Source organism: Sarcophilus harrisii, chromosome 4 (assembly GCF_902635505.1).
Source record: "Sarcophilus harrisii chromosome 4, mSarHar1.11, whole genome shotgun sequence".
NCBI classification, from domain to species: Eukaryota; Metazoa; Chordata; class Mammalia; order Dasyuromorphia; family Dasyuridae; genus Sarcophilus; species Sarcophilus harrisii.
In genome coordinates, this window is record NC_045429.1 from 130,434,713 (window position 1) to 130,454,265 (window position 19,553).

At 34.8% G+C, this 19,553-nt stretch overlaps 1 protein-coding gene across 8 annotated transcripts in view; it reads right to left on the reverse strand.

The window, feature by feature from the left end:
• The window catches only part of MAP3K4 (mitogen-activated protein kinase kinase kinase 4), a 124,289-nt gene that overhangs the window by 9,153 nt on the left and 95,583 nt on the right, over window positions 1-19,553 (reverse strand). The window contains exons 15-23 of one of the 8 annotated variants that reach the window (XM_031937524.1): window positions 19,327-19,393; window positions 15,248-15,344; window positions 14,042-14,158; window positions 11,016-11,116; window positions 10,242-10,322; window positions 5,378-5,569; window positions 4,335-4,405; window positions 2,601-2,717; window positions 1,524-1,683 (exon numbers count right to left, since the gene is read on the reverse strand). In XM_031937524.1, the coding sequence (XP_031793384.1) occupies window positions 1,524-1,683; window positions 2,601-2,717; window positions 4,335-4,405; window positions 5,378-5,569; window positions 10,242-10,322; window positions 11,016-11,116; window positions 14,042-14,158; window positions 15,248-15,344; window positions 19,327-19,393 (1,003 nt within the window). The other 7 variants (XM_031937523.1, XM_031937522.1, XM_031937521.1 and 4 more) reach the window with 7 other exon arrangements.

Here is a 19,553-nt window from a genome sequence, read left to right on the forward strand (position 1 = left end):
TCATCAGTAAAATGAGCTGACGAAGGAAATGGCAAACTGCTCTAGTATCTTTGCCAAGAAAATTCCAAATGGGAGTCATGAAAAACTGAGACAACTGAAATCACCCAATCTAAAGATGGAAGACACATGTGAATATATGGATGCAGAGGTTGAGATGAGATATACAAGTTGTCCAGTTTGGTTAGAATGAAGCATTATAAGGTTTGAAACGTAGATTAGAAACAAATCACATATATATCTGAAAGCCAAGATAAGTAGTTTATATATTTTTTGATAATCAAAGATATGATCACCAGGACTTGTTAAGTGACCAAATGTGGTGGATAAATGAAATGTAAGAGATTACAATGAGATGATAAATTTGGTTTTACACATAAAATTTTAAATGACAAGAGGACATCTATATTTAAGAGGAAAACATCCATTAGCAGGTAAAAAAGAGATATGAAGGGTATTAGTGGATAGGTTGTAGCTAGAGAGCTGATAAGCAGGAAGAAAATTACAGGGCGGAGTTAGTTTCATGGTTCATATGAATACATCAGAAAATCATCAACCAACCTAGATTTAAAGTTCTGATATTCAAAATATAGAAAGATTCAATCATATAAGAATGATATAGCTACCCAAGAGATATGAATTGACAGGAAATCTAAGTTATTGACATGTCTATATATAAAAAAGATATTCCAAAAATCACTATTAGGAAAATACAATTTAAAACAACCCTGAGATTCCATCTCATACCTATCAGATAACAAAAATTTCAAAGAAGGAAAATAATTGTTGGCCGGAGCAGTTAGTAAGCACATTAATGTACTGTTTATGGAGTAGTAAATTAATCAAATCTGGAAAAGTTTGGAATTGTATCCCCAAACTCACTAAGACACATATATTCTTTAATCTAATGATACCATTACTGTGCCTAAATTCCCAAAGAGATAAAGAACCCACAGTAGTGCTTTATAACTGACAGTATGGAATTAGGCAATGTAATGGCTTTGGAAAAAACAATCCAATAAATGTCCAGAATGACATATGACTATAATATGGTCAGTTAAAATCTGGCAATATGTTGGTCAACTCAGGATGACTCAGCCCTGAATTTTTTAAAAACTTGAAATATTCTTGGTAGCCAGTGGTAACCAGAAGATTTGTATTAAAACAAAAGAAAACAGAGAAATTTTGTCTAGTGCAGAACAACTCCCAGATAATAACTATATACCATAAAAGTGTGGTAACCATAAAAGTGTGATAAGAAGGCTAGATTTTAGGTTGGCTTTCTTTAAAATACTGAAACAAATATCTAATATACCTTGTGACTTCTAGTTCCAAATCTCTGCACTATGGTTATACTAGCAAAACATATAGCCTGGCCCATGATGAATCTGAATTCTTCAAGTTCACTACCAAGATCTAAACAAAAGGGTCACATTCTTGTAAGCAAGTGTGAATTCCTTCTCTTACTCTCTTCTCTCTAGTTAAAGAGAGAGGACTACTTAAGGCCCCTCATAAATACAGCTTACCTTTGATGTCACGATGAACTATACCATGCTCATGCAGTACATTAATAGCAATGGTGATCTGCTTTGAGTACAAGCGAATAACATGTTCTTGAAGGCCCAGCCTTGACACTTCTTCCAGGGTGCCCTCATCACAATATTCCATGAAAATATACATTTCTTCCTGGGATGAGAATCAAGTTAAACACTATTATTTTCTTCAAATACAAAAGAAGTACAAATGTTCATTCTGGACAACTTATAAATAAGTCCTAAATAAATCTCCTTTCTAATGTTGTCATACTAATCTTATTTTCTGCATATTTTTAAACTGTTTGTTTCTAACTCTTCCAGGAGGACTTCTCCTGCCTGTCTCTGTCTGGAATTATATAGCTATTTGGGGAACACCACCTCCTACAAAAGACATGAAATAAGTTTTTGTAATCCTACCAAATTTAGACTGCTTTATAATCTCAGACAGGGACCAGCAGGACTTCCCATAGGATATATTATTAAGTACTGAAACACATCCTTTTCTAATTTGAAAATTATTTAGGAAAACATAAAAAGGAACTGAATCCACTTCCCCCAAAGTTCATGCTGAAATGAGGTTCCCAAGCAGTTGGGCTATTTCCCTCAATGTTTTAGCATCTGTTCTCAAGGGGAAGAAGTTTCTTTGATAGCTTTAAAAGTACATTTTACATCTTCTCTCATTTCATAAACGTGTAATTTTAAGAAGACACATTTAACTAAGTCAAAGATATTTAACAGTCACTGGTTCAGGTGGGAAAAAAAAAAAAACAATGAAATAAATTCTTAGGAACAAAGGATACTTAGATGAACTTTGTGACTGGAAGGCAGGATGGGTTTCAGTGCTTTATAATGTCGGGTTAATGACTACAATCTACAACTTACATTTTAGGAAGAATTCCTCTAGTTTCAGAGAGAAGGCAGAAATGATGTAACTCATGGAGATTTCCTTATAATTAGGCAAAGTTACTGTGCTCTGAAATGAGAAGACCTGTGATGTAGAACAGGACTCCATCTGTACCCTTACTGATTCCTCACTCAGAATTGCATGTGTGATTAATGTTGGCTTACTCTATGAAGCTCCACACCAAAATACCGAACCAGATTGGGGTGCTTAATGCCTTCAAATATTTTCAGTTCATCTGCAGTCTCTTTGATAGTTTTGTGGTCATTCGGCTGAAATCGAATCTGCAATATTGAAAATGTCAATTACTATTGCTATCATTACAAACTAGAAAGCTGTAATGTGAAATAATAGGGTTGCAAAGCCATCTGTTGGCATATTTTGGTATCGCTGAAAAGAAAAAAAGCAGTATGACTGGTTATTTGCATCAGTAATTCTGGATTTTTTAAAGCCACAATTGAATTCCAAATATAGACATTTATGTCAAGATATTAACATCTATGTTTTTGTATTCAGCACAATGCTTTCTGGTAAGCTAATTTTCATAGTTGCAAATGGTATTAAAATATTTATTAAGCACACAGGGTACCAGAGATACATCTTTTAGGACATGCTTTTTGCCCTCAAGGCACTGAATAGTTTAGCTGAGAAGACAGGATGTACTTATAAAAAGATAAACAATACTGGCTAGAACATGATGCTAGGTGCCAAATAAGTAGCACAAATAAATGCCCCAGGAACTAGGAAGAGGAAATGATTTACGATGGATAGATATAATGACAGAAAGACTCATGGGGAAGAGATTAACTGAAGCTGAACATAAGCAAAAGTTTCCAAGGCATGCAGGACTCAGATGAGTGGGAAAGAGAAATGTGGATATTATTTAGTATGCACCAGGAGGCAGCTATAGTAGTTTATATAGTAAAAGAGAAGTAAAAAAGTTTGGAACAATAGTGGAAGACTAAGTATTTTGGGCTTTATTCTGAAGGCAACTCAGAATCACTCAAAGTTTCCTAGCAAGGTTATGTCATGCCAAAAAGAAAGAAGATTTAATCAAAAGCACTATGTAGATTGTCAGGAGGTGGGGGAAAATTAAAAAGGAGACTACTGTCTATATATCTATTAAAAAGGAGACTATAGTCAAAATATGAAAGCCTAGACTAATAGAAACTAAAAAGTCCAAAATCTAGAAAATTGTGATTGGATGGAAGGTCATCTTGTTAATGATTCTACCAAATACTGATAGTAATTGTAACAATAAGAAAAATTAATAGCAAAAATAGAAACTCATTTCTTCTCTCGAAATAAATTTTCCCTAATTTCTTAAAATTTTAAAATGTCAATATAAGTTCTCAAGAACTTTTAAACAGATTTTCCATTTAAATTTCTTTGGATTAGTTGTTCGTTAGATTTGCACTTCTATAACTCTTAACTCAACAATAAAGCGTGGAAGACAATGTAAGAACTGACTTTTATATATTTATGTAAAAAATATATTAATTTATGTTGAGAAACACCAATGAAGCTATTATGTGAGATACACACACACACACACACAGATTTTTTTTTTTTTTAGTACCCTTACATTTTTGACATGAGATCTTTGGAATTAGAACTATAAAAGATCATAGAGTATGCTGTTGCCAACTCCTTCATTTTACAGAGGAGAAAACTGAAACCCAGAAAGAGGATGTAAAGGTATATTACTATGTCAGTATTTGATAATATTTAAGTCTTTAATTTTAAATTGGTATAAGAAAGAATATGTCTATGCAATTTCTTGAGTATCTCAGAAAACACAAGAAGTAGTTCTTCATAAAATTTCTAACCAAAAAAACCCTCAAAATATCAGTCCTATCTCAAAGTGTAATGCCCGAGAGAGAAGGTGGAATGATACTCACTTCCTTCATTGCCATCAATTCACCAGTATCAACACTGATACAAGTATAGACTTTTCCATACTGGCCTTCTCCTATAAACAAAAGAGGGAAAAAAAACAAAAAAAAATCTCTTATTTTACAGAAAATGACCTGGAAGAGACGGCAGCCCAACCCTTTCATTTCAGAGATGAGGCATCTTTTTAAGGCTTAGAAAGGTGAAATTATCCCAATGGCACAAAGCTTAGAGGAGTCAAGAGTTAGGAGCCAGGCCTCCTGATTCTTTAGTACTATTTTCATTATATTATATTGTTATAACGTCAGAAAATTACTTTTTATCAATTTACCAATAATTACACAGTATCAATCAACACTGTCATCACTGCTTCTATCTGAAATGAAACATATTGTCATTTTCAAAATAACTAGTTAAAAGACAATAAGACAACATTCTTTAAAGAGAATTTTCATGGAAATTCACCATGATGAGTTAACGTTTATAATTACATGTTTATAGCTTTGTAGTTTTAAAGCATTATTTTAATTATTCCTATTTCTGTCATTTAAATTTCTTCATGTTATCTAGTTAGAAACATTTTGTGACAATACTCAAGAGAGCACTCTTTTATCTAAAATTCTACGACTGAACTTTTGAACTTATTCAAATGCACTGTTGCACTGACATGCTTTAAATATTTTTTAGTATGAGCCAGCTATTACTTGAAAATGTTCTTGAAGAAAAATCCTGTAAAGATCTTAAAATTTAAAAAAGTTCCTGAAATTAGGTAAACTTTACAGTCTCATTCAATTTTCCAGTTAGATTAGGGGAAAATTAAAAGAAGAGGCAAAGAGACCCTCTGACAACTACAGATGAATGAAAACTTTTTGACCAAACAAAGGATATAGAAACTCAGACAATTTTCATTACATAAAACTCTTTTAAAAAATACCTGGCACATCTATCAACACAGTTAAGCCAAGATGGATCAAATATAAACACTAAGCTTTGACATTTAGAAAGTGAAAATGCAAAACATTATCTGTTTCTCTTTCCCCTGTCCCCTTACCAATTTTATTTCCTCTTTGCCATTTGAAGGTCACTTTTCGTAATCCAACATGCATGACATTATCATATGATTTGGGGGTGTCACAAACTTGACCAATGATATTCTTTCTCCTCATTTCTCGATAACGTTTTTCTTCAAACAATCGAACTGATTTTTGAACAGCTTCTATGGGTCCTTGTTTAGAAGCGGTGTCTGGGGAGAAAAACCTCAAAGCTGTTAGTTCCAAAATCCTAACACAGGGGTCCTCAAACTCTGGGCCTGCGGGCCAGATGCAGTAGCTGAGGACAATTATCCCCCTCACCCAGGGCTATGAAGTTTCTTTATTTAAAGGCCCACAAAACAAAGTTTTTGTTTTTACTATAGTCTGTCCCTCCAACAGTCTGAGGGACAGTGAACTGACCCCCTATTTAAAAAGTTTGAGGACCCCTGTCCTAATAGGTACATATTAGGTTTAATAGTGCAAGTCAATTTCTAACAAAAACATTTTAAAGAAGTTTTATATAAAATAACACTTGAAATTTAAGTTCAGACTAAAGTCACAAAGACATTGTTTTTAGCCTAAAAGGATGATTTAATCAGTTTAACACTATAATGTTTTTACCCACTGCTGGGCAGTACTATCTGAAAGTATATAATCAAGTTCACTGGGTCTACTGCACATGAGTACTCACTGTAGCAAGGCGAATCTTTACTCTTCCCTAAATGACTCTAGCATATCCCATACTGGCTGTTCCAGACTTCCTCATCTCCTCTCAAGTCGGCCTCTCTACAATCTTCCCCCAACCTTTTAGCAAAGATCTTCATCCCATGTTTTATTGCAACTGCCAATAAGCACTTAATAAGAATTTGTCAGAGGCCACTGTGTCTGTGTCGTGCTTGGCAGTGGATACTGGTTCACAAAATAAAAAAAGCTTCTATTTGTAATAATATTCAAACGCAGGAGACAAGTACACATTAAAAACACATACAGCATGACAAACAGGATAGATACAAATTCATGCCATCTTATACAAGGTAGTTTGGGAGGGAGGCCACTTGAAAATGTGCAGATAAAGAAAAACTTGAAGCACAAGATGGTGCTGGAGCTACGCTTTAAGGGAAAGTATGGACTCTGGGCGCCAAAGGCCGGGAGGTACATGGGGAGCACGTAAGGCGAAGGCCCAGGCACGGAGACAGTGAGAGGAACAGAGAGATGGGCCGGCTTCACAACACAGTTGGGCATCTGGGGAGGAGGGAGGTCAGATGGGGACATGAAGGGTTTTTAAAAAGCAGCAGGCAAATTTGCACTGGACCCCAGAGGCAACAGAAACCACAGAAGCTGGTTCAAAGGAATTGAGGGGCCGGAGCAGAGATTTAGGGCAGCCATGTTAGCCAGACAACTGGTGCGTGAAGAGCACCCTGTGCCATGATGTGGGATGGAAAGAAAGGAACTCACTAAGGAAGGAAACAACGGTCCAACAAGGTAAGTTAAATACCAGCCTCTAAGCTGCTTCTCGGCTGCCTGGTGTGGAAGCCTTTTCCATCATAAAGCGCAAACAGAGCTCTAAGATTATGGAGCCTGACCCACCTAGATTCCGCGTATCTGAGTGGGAATCGGTGACTGAAAGCCCAAACCTTGCCCTACACTTAAATGTTCCAATGGGAGTTATCACATACATACTAGGAAGTTTAAAAGAAAATCTCTGGGGAAAATTAATTTTCCATAACAGCCATGTTCATAAGGAGGCAACTTAGGTCATACGTATGTATTTGTATGTATACACACACACACACACACACACACTCTTATCATCTGCTTAGAGATGATTGTTAAACCCATGGGAACTGTAGTTACTAAGTCTACCTCAGAACAGAATCTTGGGGGGAAAACTACCCTGAAGGGTGTGTCATGGGTGATGAGTCACTAAAAAAAGGAAGAAAACTGGATAGGCGGGTAAGCAGAGAACCAAGAAAGAAAAGTATAAAAAACTCAGAGAAGTGCACTTGGGAGGCAAGGATGGTCAGGAGCATCAAATGCTGCACTTAGGTAGAAAAGGATAAAGATTGAGAAAAGACCATTATATCATGATAATTTTGCAGAAAATAATTTCAATCAGATAATGGTGCTAGAAGCCACAGTGCAAAGGGATGATGTATGAGTAAGGGGATGTGTAGGCAGGAAATTTAAGACAGCTTTTTTGAAGGAGTATGGCTGGGAAAGGAAGGAGTGAATGTTGACGAATAGTACAGTCTGGAACAGAGGATGATTTGGTGGGGAAGGAAACATTTGATAGGAAGATGTTACTAAGACTCCAGAGATTGGGGGTGATGATTGAGAATGCAATTTTCTGAAAGAAAGCGGATAGAATAAGAGAATCCACAGAAGAATTAATCTTAGCGAAAAGAGCCACATTTTTGTCAGTGGTTTTGAAGAAAAGGAAAAAATGGGAAGTGATATCAAGAAGTTTTGGAATAGCTTCCAGGCCAATACCCACAAACCATCACCTAGAGGAAAAATCACTGTGAACAAGAAAACATACCATCTTCATCAGCATCAGCAACAATTACCAACTAACTACAACCAATAGGCAGACAGGTGCAGGAGCCTTGAAGTAGCAATACCCCACAGACCAAGACCACCAGTCCTGCCTGATTCAACCCTCTTTTGGAAAAGTAACTCCAATGAAGAAGGGGCACACGATCCCTACCAACTGCCAATCCACTGGTACCCACAGAGCAGACAAGCCAGCCTAGTTCAAGCAGCAAGGGATCCCCAGAGAAAGATAAGAGGCAGTGTATAACAAAGAATATTAAACTGTTAACACCACTAACTTGACCACCATCTTCCTTCAGAGCCTGATAAAAAGATATGCAGATCCTGAAGCTAAAAGCCTTACAAATGGCAAAGCTTCCAGCCTAATGTACTCAGCCATTATTCTGGGAAGAAACCCTTGTGGAGATGTAGCTTAGGACTTCTCCTTTGGGTGCTACAGCCATGCTACCAAAGACTCAGGAAAAAAAAATGTTCTTGCCCCAGCTACTGTCAAAAGATTCAACATCACAAAATATGATTTTATCTGTTTTGCCATTGTACTCTAAGGACAATGGAAATGTTCTTTTTAATTAAGATAAAATCTGCAATAAAGTTGTCTCCTCCATTAAATAGGACCTTCTTGAAAGCAGGAACTGTCTTTCTTTTCTAGGTGTACAACCAGGGCTTAAGACAGTGTTTTGTACAAAAGAAGCACTTCATCAATGTTTCATTTCTTCATTCAAAGGACATTACTTTTTTCAGTAAACAAGACTTAAGGTCTTTCACTGGGAGGAGAAGAATGGAGATGCTTAGGAAAGGAAGAATTCAGAATATTTTCAGAGGGGATAGGGAATCAAATTAGGGAGATATAAAAGGACTGTCTTGCTACAATGAGGATCCCTCTGATGCTGAATAACATGAATTTATGTACTCAAGTCTGAAGACTTCTAGTTTCATTCAGCTGATTGTGAGAGATGACGTAGATGGTGAGAAGTGTACAAGGCTTAGACAAAACAAAGGAAAAGTGATATGAAAAAGGGCAAACGATTCAAGAACGAAGGGTAGTACAGAGTTGCAATGGCTAATTATTGGGCTGAGACTGAGTGGAGAATCCTCCAATCTTCTTACACTATAAAAATCCTCAATGGGTCTGGTTATTTTCCAAAAAAAAAAACAAAAAAAAAAACAAAAAACACATCGCAGTATGTATTCTGACAGAGGAGACTGTCCTTCATTTATCCTAGTCCTTTACCTAGAAAATCTAATGGTATTTATTCTTTTATTTAGAACCTGATACTTTGGGAATTATTTTGTAATTTAAAAATGCCCCACATGGATGTTCCATTAGTTTCTCAACATGTCTAAAGTATAATTTACTATTTCGCCACACAAACCTTATTTCTTTTATAGGTATCAATATTCTCTCAGCAATCAAGATTCACAACCTCAGTCACCCTTGACTCTCATTTTTTCCTCACGTAAATCCCACTTCCATGTCCTGATATTTCTATCTCCAGAACATATCCCCTCACTTTCTTGACCCTTAAACATGACAGCATAGACCTGATCTTCTCTCAGGTAACACTAGTAGCTTTAATTTACTCCCTGAAATTCTAACTAATAGGGATTTCTGTTGCCTCAAATTTTCTTAGAACTAGTATGTATCTCTCCTTTGCCCAATTATATATATATATATATATATGTTTATTTCTTATCCATGTGCCCCAACCCTGACTATATGTGACATGAGGATAGGGATTATCATTTTTCATCTTTGCTTTCTCAATACCTAGGACAGTAATTTACACAGTAGGTTGTTAAATGTTTAGTCAATTTTAACTCCATTTCCATTTATCTAAGTCTTATCCTTTTGTCAAGACCCACTGATTCCACTGAAATCCTTTTACTATATCTAGAGCCTTTGACAATCATTCTGTTTCTTAAAATCCTTACTGCCTTTTAAAGTGTCATATGGCTGTTATATATATATAAAAAGATAATGAGACAATTGGTATGTTTCTTGTGTCATCATCTATACTGGTTGCTTGAGAGAAGAAATGAAAAACAGTTTATATTTTTTATCCCTTAATCTAGGTATTCTAAAAATTTGTTCATCACTTTTTTAAATTACGGGAAAAAATGAGCAACAATCCTTCTTCCTATATCTTGGCATATTTTGTAGACATTTTACTTAGGGGGAAGATTTAACTTTTTAAAAGTCTTGTTTTTAAGAATTTTACGAGGGTTTAAAAAAAAAAAAAAACATAAACCAAAGCACATTTTAATTCAATTACTTTTTCTTACACTTAAAGATTATGCTAAGAGAATATGAAATGCAATATTCTTTCTTACCTTTATTTTGGCTGATCAGAGTCCGAAGCTCCCAACTTCTTCGTGTTGGCCCACTTGAATCTCCTTTTGGGTATGAAGGCTCTGAAAGAAATATTTTTGACCAAAATTCTAGTATATGAATAATTATCAAAATATGTATTATAACAGTAATTTTGAAACCCTGAATGGCATTGGTTAATAGACATTACTTCTCCTGACTGGTTCTTAGCTTCAACTAAGTTTGACTTAAGAATGATAAAACCTTCCCTAGAATCAATTCTGGAAAGTGATCAAACTAACGAATTGTCAGTAGGTTATAGAATTAGAAGTACAATGAACACAAAAGTATAGTTAGTGCTATCACAGAAACGACAAAACACAAGATTTCAAAATTAAATCTATCTTTGGCCCCTGACTAACACTGGTTTCCTCTATAAGTCCTAATAATATTGGACTGCTGTTTATCAAATAACCCAGCTTTTAAAATCTTTTCTTGGATAATGTTATCAAAGATCTAGATGGTGTCACTTTGACATTTTAAAACTACAACAAAAACTCAGTAATTGAAATAACTGTGTAAAAAAGTATGATGATAAAACATGCATATAAGAAGTAGAAACAATTTTAAGCACTTTCATTCTTGGAAAGACAGCACTTCATCTTGTTGTCTCTTCTCAATTTTTACTTCAATGATAATTACCCTCCCCAAATACCTTTTATTAGGAGGTAACAAGAAATGTAATATTGAAAAGGACTGCTAGAATTGAAAATGGGATAACATATCTAAATACTCACCTTCTCGCTCCTCAGTGGGGCTTGAATGTCGACTCAATGATCTGAATTGCAATTCAGCAGCTATCGAGGCCAAACGATCATTTTCTGGAACACTGGATCCCCTGTTTCAATATTTTAAACACTGAGTTAGATCAGTTCAGTAGTTCCTACACTTAAGCTATGAGAAATTTTCATAAGGATATTAATTCTAAGTGAAGAGAACCCAATAGCCTCATCTAAATTGTGCTTTTCTTCTGTGTCACCTAACAATCCTGATGAAATAGTCTGTCTTATAGAAAACTGCTTTGATCCCAGTATACTTAAAAATGCTACCATGCCACCTACATCACTTTTGTTAATTTTATATAGATTAAGAGTCAGTGACAGGAAGATCTAACAGATTTCTCTCAAAGATGAATCCAGGACAATGAAAGCATACATGTGAAAAATAGTAACAAATGATAGCAAAGCAGAAGTGCAAGAGGACAGTCTACTCTATTGTTCAGAACAAACTATCAAACGCACAAAGCGACTGCTTCAAAAGAAATTAAATTGGTATTTATGAAGATAAATGTTCATATGAAAATTTAAAGAGAACAAAACAAGATAGACTACATCAGAATCTGAAAGTATGGGAACTATTAAGAGTAGGGTCCTATGCTATGCTGACAGGAATTTAATGAAGTATGGTAGCATTTGTGCTCTTATTTCACATAAAACAGCAAGTGGGCTAAAGGGAATATCATTTATATCAATGATTTTCAAAAATTCTGATACTTCAGAGTCCTTCTCATTATTTTTCATTTATCAGAACCCCAATACACAGCATCTGTTGTAAATAAATCAAATATTTCCAAATTCCCTAGATCTTTTGAAAGAGATTACTAGAGTAGTTTTGTGGAAAATGGAAGTAACTATATTTATGTGATCTACTTCACTGGGCTTTTGGAAAACTTTGCCCAGGTGTAAATGCCACATAGTAATACAGTCATTATTCCACCAACCAGGTTGAAAACACTAGAGTAAATAGCCTGACATGAGATCTGGTCCTAAGCAATACAACTAAATGACCATAAGAAAATTACTTAGCTTCTCTGTTCCCTATGATTTCTTATATGCTACCTCCATATATAGGGATGCCACAGAGTCAAATACATGAGAATAAATAAAAATAGTACATTAAGAAGTTATATAAATTGTCTGATAACAATGTTATCCTATAAAAGCTTTTTAAAATTCAATGTCTTCCAACTCTAAGTTTCATAGATGTTTTCACTATAATAGGAAATCTCTATAGTCAATGATTAAAGCTTAATATCTCATGAATTACATGTTTGAAAGAATGGTTAGAATAAACCTAATGATGTTTTAAAGCACTATATCCATAGGGATCAAATAAATCTTTATGCCTTTTAAAATTTCACTGCATAGTGATCACATCTTAAAACTGCTATGCCCAAAACTGGAGAAGGGGTTCAGTCATTGTCGCCTACATTCTATACATATAGGGAAAAAAATACACACACACACACACACACACACACACACACAAATATAAAATTGTATGCACAATTGTCAAGCTTATCTTTTTTGGTTTTTATGTTTACTTAATATCACCACCTATGTAAAAAAGCCCTTTAATGAAAAAATCATGAGCTTCTTTCACATGTAAGAAATTACTTCAGCTTTTCTATTTCAAAAAAGCTATCATTTAATTTGATGGAAATATTAGACTAGGAAAAAATATACACAAGCTTTAACAGTACATTGTGGGGAAATGATTTATTTTTAACCATATCTTTATTTGTTCCATCATTTATAAAATAGGTATTTTACTTAAATAAGTTAACTTTTATCTTTTTTTTAACATAACTTGTAATCTGTACCAAATTTTTATTATTTTTAGCATCAGAAATTTAATGCTGTTTAATTTAATATTTAACTTGAATCAAAAGCTATAAATGTTTGTGTGAAAATTGGATATGAATTTCAAAGCATGCTAATTCTTCAGCCCACTTTAGATTCTGAAGTTATGCACTATGTCTTAAAAATATCAAAATAGTGTGTCTAGAAGTGAAGGAGTACACAACAATTCTTTTCTCCTTTTATAGGAATCTAAATAGTTTTGTTAGGGGATACATTTTTTTAGAAGAAAGGATTATTTCTGAGATAGTTCATTTCTCAACAATGAAGCTTTTTAATTCAAAATTAGATTTTGAATTACTACTCAGGGAATAGTTGGAAACAAATATTTATATTTGTTTCCTTTCATATCCCTTTCCATACTAAGATTCTGCGAAGGTAAATACCCCTTTCTAAAGCTGAAGATGTGGCTAAATCAATTATCTTTAAGTCTATATACATGGTGAACACAAGTGGTGAGATCTGTATTTAAAATTTATGATTAAAATTAAAATATGACAAAATAACTACTAAAGAGATACTTAAGGTAAAATTATGATGTGCTTTATTTTTACTTGTTTATTCAGAAGATTTGTATATTTTTCTGAAACTTGCTAAGAAATACATCCCAATTCAACATAAGCAAATGAAAAAGTAAACCTACATTTTAAGTTTATTTTGTGATTTACTAGTTAGTAAATTAAATTCTTCATCATTAATTATTTAAATTCAAAGGGGAAGAAATTTTCTAAGGTAAGAAACTAATTAAAGATACTAACTAAAGAATTCCTCTGAAATCTCCACATTACTTAGCAGGAAACTCTTCCAATATGTCAAAGCACTTTACACTGAAAAATATTCTTTCCCCTTCGGTGGTATAGCTAGAGTGATTACTGGGAGATAATTTAGTGCTTTTGTGTTCCTATCAAACCCTGTCAGAAATAAAAGTGGCCATATTACCTATCCTGGGGAGGGGGGGGGGGGAAATTGTGCAGCTTCCAGGAGCAGGAAGACTAGAAGAGACCCTCAACCAGAAGTCCATATCCCATGTCTGAAGCAAGTCCTACTTTTAAACACCTTATGTCAACTAAAAGCAGACTGCATCTGGGATGGCAACAGAGATGACACTGGTGGGGTGGAACTACCTGTTATCATTTGTATTGCTGACAGGTTTGAGTGGAGCGGAGTCGCTGCCGGCTGGGGCGGGGCGACTGGCAGCAGCACTGCATGGGTTCCGCACGTCAGAAGGCACACTCCGAGTGCTGTGATAAGAAGGAAAACTTCAGGAAATACAAATGGAAAAAGGCCTGGGTTGTCAGTTGTTTTTTAATTTGAAATTAAATAAGATGAGCAAATGTAAAAGAGAACTGGAAATTTAAAAAAAAATTTATATATATATATATATATATATATATTATGTAAATATATATAATTATGTGTGTCATATAAATATAAAATTATATATATATATATGAGATTTCCCTTTGAGATTCATTTCACAGACTGGTTCTGTCTAAAAAAATTTCCCAGTTTTTAAAAAAAATTCACTAAAAGGGGCTTAAACAACAACAAAAAAAATCACTGTGCTTTTAAAATCAGTCCCCAACTGGCAAAGAGAATGCTAGCCTATTTAAAACTGAAGATCACAATTCAAAAAGATGCAGAAATGCCACCACATTCAAGGGTCATATCTTTCATGTACCATATTTTCTAACCTCGCACTTGGTGGTCTAGAAGTGTGCCATGGAAGAACACACATGGAAATCAGGACAAAAAAGAGAGAAATATAGTTAACTCTTCCATTTTTTTTTTTAAACAAAGGTTCCCTGTATAATACAAATTCTAATTTGCTTTTTTAAAGAAAGAAAAAGGAAAGATTGCTGAAAGGCTAGAAAGCACACACACAATAGCCATTTCTACACAAGGTGATAGAGCAACACTGCATAGAAGATAAAGTGCTGGAGTTGGGGTCAGCAAGACCTGGATTCAAATCCCACCTCTGATACTTATGAACTAATCATTTCTGGGCACCTTGAACAGCTTCCTTTAATTAAGTCAAAGAATGTTTGCCATCATTACTTAAGAGTTGCCCACACTGACAAAACTATTTGAGTATTTGCAAAAAAGAAAATTAATGTTTTATTATCTGTAAAAACCTCTTGTCTATGTTCAAATTTCAACACTTTTTCTTATAGCTATCAAGAAAACAGAAATAACTTTTCTAATAAACATGAAAAAGAACAGCAGGAAAAAATAAAATTTCAGAGGCAGGCATCTGGCATTCTCATTAGTTTTAACCTGTTATATAAAAGAGGATTTATAATGCGAATGACTGGTGAAACACCAAATACCTGAATCCATCAGGAGTTGGGATAATGAGATGTGGGTTGGGAGGGTCACTGTGACATCGGGGTACCTTCACAGGACGGGGGCTGTTCCGATGTATAGCTGCTAGAGTGAAAAAAAGACAACAAATGGAAACTGTAAAGGCATTCAACAGTAAAAGGTCAGTCAAGTAAATGAAAAACAAATTTTATACAGAGTAAACAAAATTAAACTACATACATAAACATATGCATACACAATTGGAACATAGCTATTGAGTTAGAAGAGACATGGGAAGACAAAGGGACTGAATCAGTCCCTTTAATTTAAAGACATGCCAGGTCCAGGAAAGGCATAACTTGTCAGTCACGTGGATGATGAGATATAAAGTCAGAGCTGAGATCAGGTCAAAATGAGCTCTGAAATCAGGGCTTCTTGACATCAAGAATACCACTATACACAACCTCACACTCTTTGCTAGATATACAGCAAGTACTAATATATTTACTTATTAAAATTTGCAATGAATAACATTTTGTAAATGGAAAGTTACAAAACATTAAAATGTTATTTTTGTGATATAGATTTTTAGATTTGAAAAACTTTGTTTACTGATTTTACAGTTGAGAAAACTAAAGTCTAGAGAGTTTATAATTTCTCTTAGGTCAGAGTGAGTCAGTAGCAGTACCTACCTAGGTTATCAGATCACAGATCTGAGGGCTCAAAGGGACTCTAGAGTGTTATCTAGTCCAGCCTCCTTACCCTTTAAATTAGGAAGCTGAGGTCTACAAAGGAAGGAATAAATTTTTAATTTTGTTCCTCATCACAAAGGTATTTACGTAGCATCACAATTCCTAATCTAATGCTCACTCCACTATAACTTAATGCAATATTCACTATATAAGAAAGCATAGCAATTCATCTTTGATTTCCAAAGGGAGGACTATAGGGTTTTTTTTTTTGGAGGTATGGCTGGATCCCAGAAGGTATCTGATCAATCAACAGGAAGATGACTCAAGCCATTCATGGGTTGTCTCCACCACAACCACAGCTGCTTGTCAACTATTACAGTCCATTAACATTCCCTCAGTGCACCCTTTCCTATTTCAAATCCCATCTGGGTCCCCCAGCTTGAGGTTACCTAACCCTGAGCAATCACAATAGCTTGGGAAAACTCAAACTCCACCTCACCTCCTAGTACACTCAGTGGGGTGGGGAGAGGACATCAGATAACTAAGAGCTAGAATTCAGGAATTAGGACAGACCTCCAAAGGGCCAAAGGTTTATAGTTGAGGTTTTTTTGTTTGTTTTTGCCATGTTTTGTTACAGCTACAAATAAAAATTATAAATAATCAACATCATATAGCAATGTTCTTACCAATAAGTATTGGTAGAAAAGGGAAATATAGGGGAAGAAGTCAAACAAAAAGCAGGAAGGGAAATTATCTTGAAGTCTAGGTGGCAAGAGCCATAAAACAGAGATGTTCCTTCTTTCATAAGGACAGAGTCTGTTCTGCATCTCTCTTTCCAGAAGCTGAAAATATACTGTAAGATGTGATAGGGATATACCTGTAGCACAAGTCACACCATACCTCTCTCCCCAGCTCACCATCAATTTTTAGTACCAAACACAAACTCATCTCACTGGCATTTACTGCTTTTTCCAACTTGGCCCCAATCCCACTTTCTAAATTTTACAGCCCCGTCTCACTGGCCAATTTAATACTTCCTCAGGACAACATTCTTTTCTCTGCTTAAGAAAGTTTTATAAAGGCACCTTCCCCTCATCTAGAACTTCTTTCAATTACTACTTCCTATCTATATCATCCCCCAGATGTTCCTGTGTTTTCTCAGGAACGATCTCCTGGTCACTCTGCATAGATGTGTATGTGTACCTATTGATGCTCCTGGGAGGTCTCTCTTATGTTTATACTTGAATCATATCTGGCACCCTTCTGGATCTGGAAAATTGCTAAGAGACTGAGTTCTGGTGTAATTGACAGAGCTCTGGATTTGGAATCAGAAGACCTTGGTTCAAATTGCAGTTTTACCATTTACTAGAATTTTAGGTCAGTCTAATTTTAGATAATTTTCAGTTTCTTCATCAGAAAAAATGAGGATGAATTATATTTATATATTGCTTTAAGGTTTACCAAGCAATTTACACACATTCTCTTATAGTTCATTACATTAATGCTTTACTACAAATGTTTTTATCACAATTTTACAGATAAGGAAACCAAGGCTCAAAAACTTTGGTGACTTGTCCCAAATATAGCATATAAAGGAAGATTCCGACCCAACTTTTTCTTAACTTTTTGCCCAGTACTCTTTTGCCTTCCCAAAATGATAATTACCCCTCTCATAGCAAATGGTTATTTTCAAAAATAAATATGCATATAAAATGCTTTTAAGAAATCAAAAAAAATTAGCTATTAAAGCACTTTGTAATTGTCATCAGTTACTATTATTTATTATCCAGTATACAGGATGGCTAGGTGGCACCACTGTGCACAAAACACCAGACCTGGAATCTTCATGGGTTCAAATCTGAATTCAGACATTAGCTGTGTGACTCTGGGAAAGTAACTTAGCCCCCTGAGTTTCATCTGTCAAATGAACTGGAGAAGGAAATTGCAAGTCATTCCATATCTCTGGTAAGTAAATCCCAAGAAGAATTCAAATGAATGAATGAGAACATAACACTGATATTACCCCTGAAACACTAATGTTTTGTTGGTATTATGAATTGATCTAGTCATTCTGGAAAGCAATATAAAACTATGCCCAAAGGGCTATCAGACTGTGCATACCCTTTGATCAGCAATGTCTCTACTAGGTCTGTATCCCAAAGAGACCTTAAAGGAGGGAAAGGGACCCACATGTGCAAAAACATTTGTGGCAGCCCTCTGTGTAGTGGCAAGACAATGGAAACTGAGTAGATGCCCATCAATTGGAGAATGGCTAAATAAATTACGATAAATGAAGGTAATGAAATATTATTGTTCTATAAGAAATGATGAGCAAGCTGATTTCAGATTTCCATGAACTGATGCTGAGTGAAGTGAGCAGAACACTGTACACAGTAACAGACAGATTGTGTGATGATCAACTGTGATAAACTTAATTCTTACCAGCAATATTGTGATTGAACACAATTCCAAAAGACCTGTTTAGAAAATGCCATCTGCATCCAGAAAGAGAACTACGGAGACTGAATATAGATCAAAGTATACTGTTTTCACCTTTATTTTGTTTTTTTTTCCCTCATGGTTTTTCCTTTAACCTGATTTTTCTTTCACAACATGACTAATATGAAAATGTTTAAAATGACAGTACATGTATAAATATATAACTTACATCAGATTGCTTGCTGTCTTCATAGACCATAGTCTAAAGTCTTACCACGTTTAAAATACTTTTATATAAACTATTTCCAGAGATGGTTCTTCTAGTCTTAATTTGTATTCCTCCACTGACAGGAGAAATACTCTCACATCTCATCACCTGTAACTGCTGGAAAGTGTTTCCTTGTATAAAAGGAAAATCAACTCTTTTCAACTGATTCTAGTTCTAATTTCATGATATAAACAAAATTTGTATCCTCCTTCTCCCACAGGAGAGTCCTTCAGATATTTTAAAATAGGAATATAGTAATTCCACATAAACCCATGAAAATGGAGCATCTAAAACAGAAAACCACATGAGGTCCACATGAGGGCCAGATTAGTCTTAAGAACCAAGCACAGTAAAACTACTACTACCATTATTCTGATTATCATGCTGGTATTAATAAATGACCTCATGAGGCAGTCTTAAATTAGCTTAACAACCATGTCATACTTTGGACTTAATGATAAACTTGTAGTGCAGTAGATTTTTACTTTTAAGTTTGTTCATACCACTGCTACAACTATCTTTGCAATTAATTCATGTTTACTGAAATTTTTCCTACATATTTTAATGACCAATTTACTTTTATATGTTAAAGAAATTGAATATGCTCTGTGAAGGACAGGACAGAGAAATAAATTATCTGATTCACTCAAGTTAGACTGTCTCCAAAGACCTGCTGGTAACTGCTATATCTTACCAAGGTACAGACCTGTAACAGGACTGTGAGGTTTTCCTATCACATGACCAATGCATTCATTCATCAAAGCTTGTAAACTCTAAAAATCAAAGCAAAGGAGAAGAGAGAAAATATGTTATTTTCAATATAAGTATTATGAAATAATCTGGCATTGTTAGTGGTGTTCAAAAAACAATCTTATCTAGCTTAGTAAAACAATCTCTGTCTCCTATTTCTCCACATTTCGTATAGTAATATAT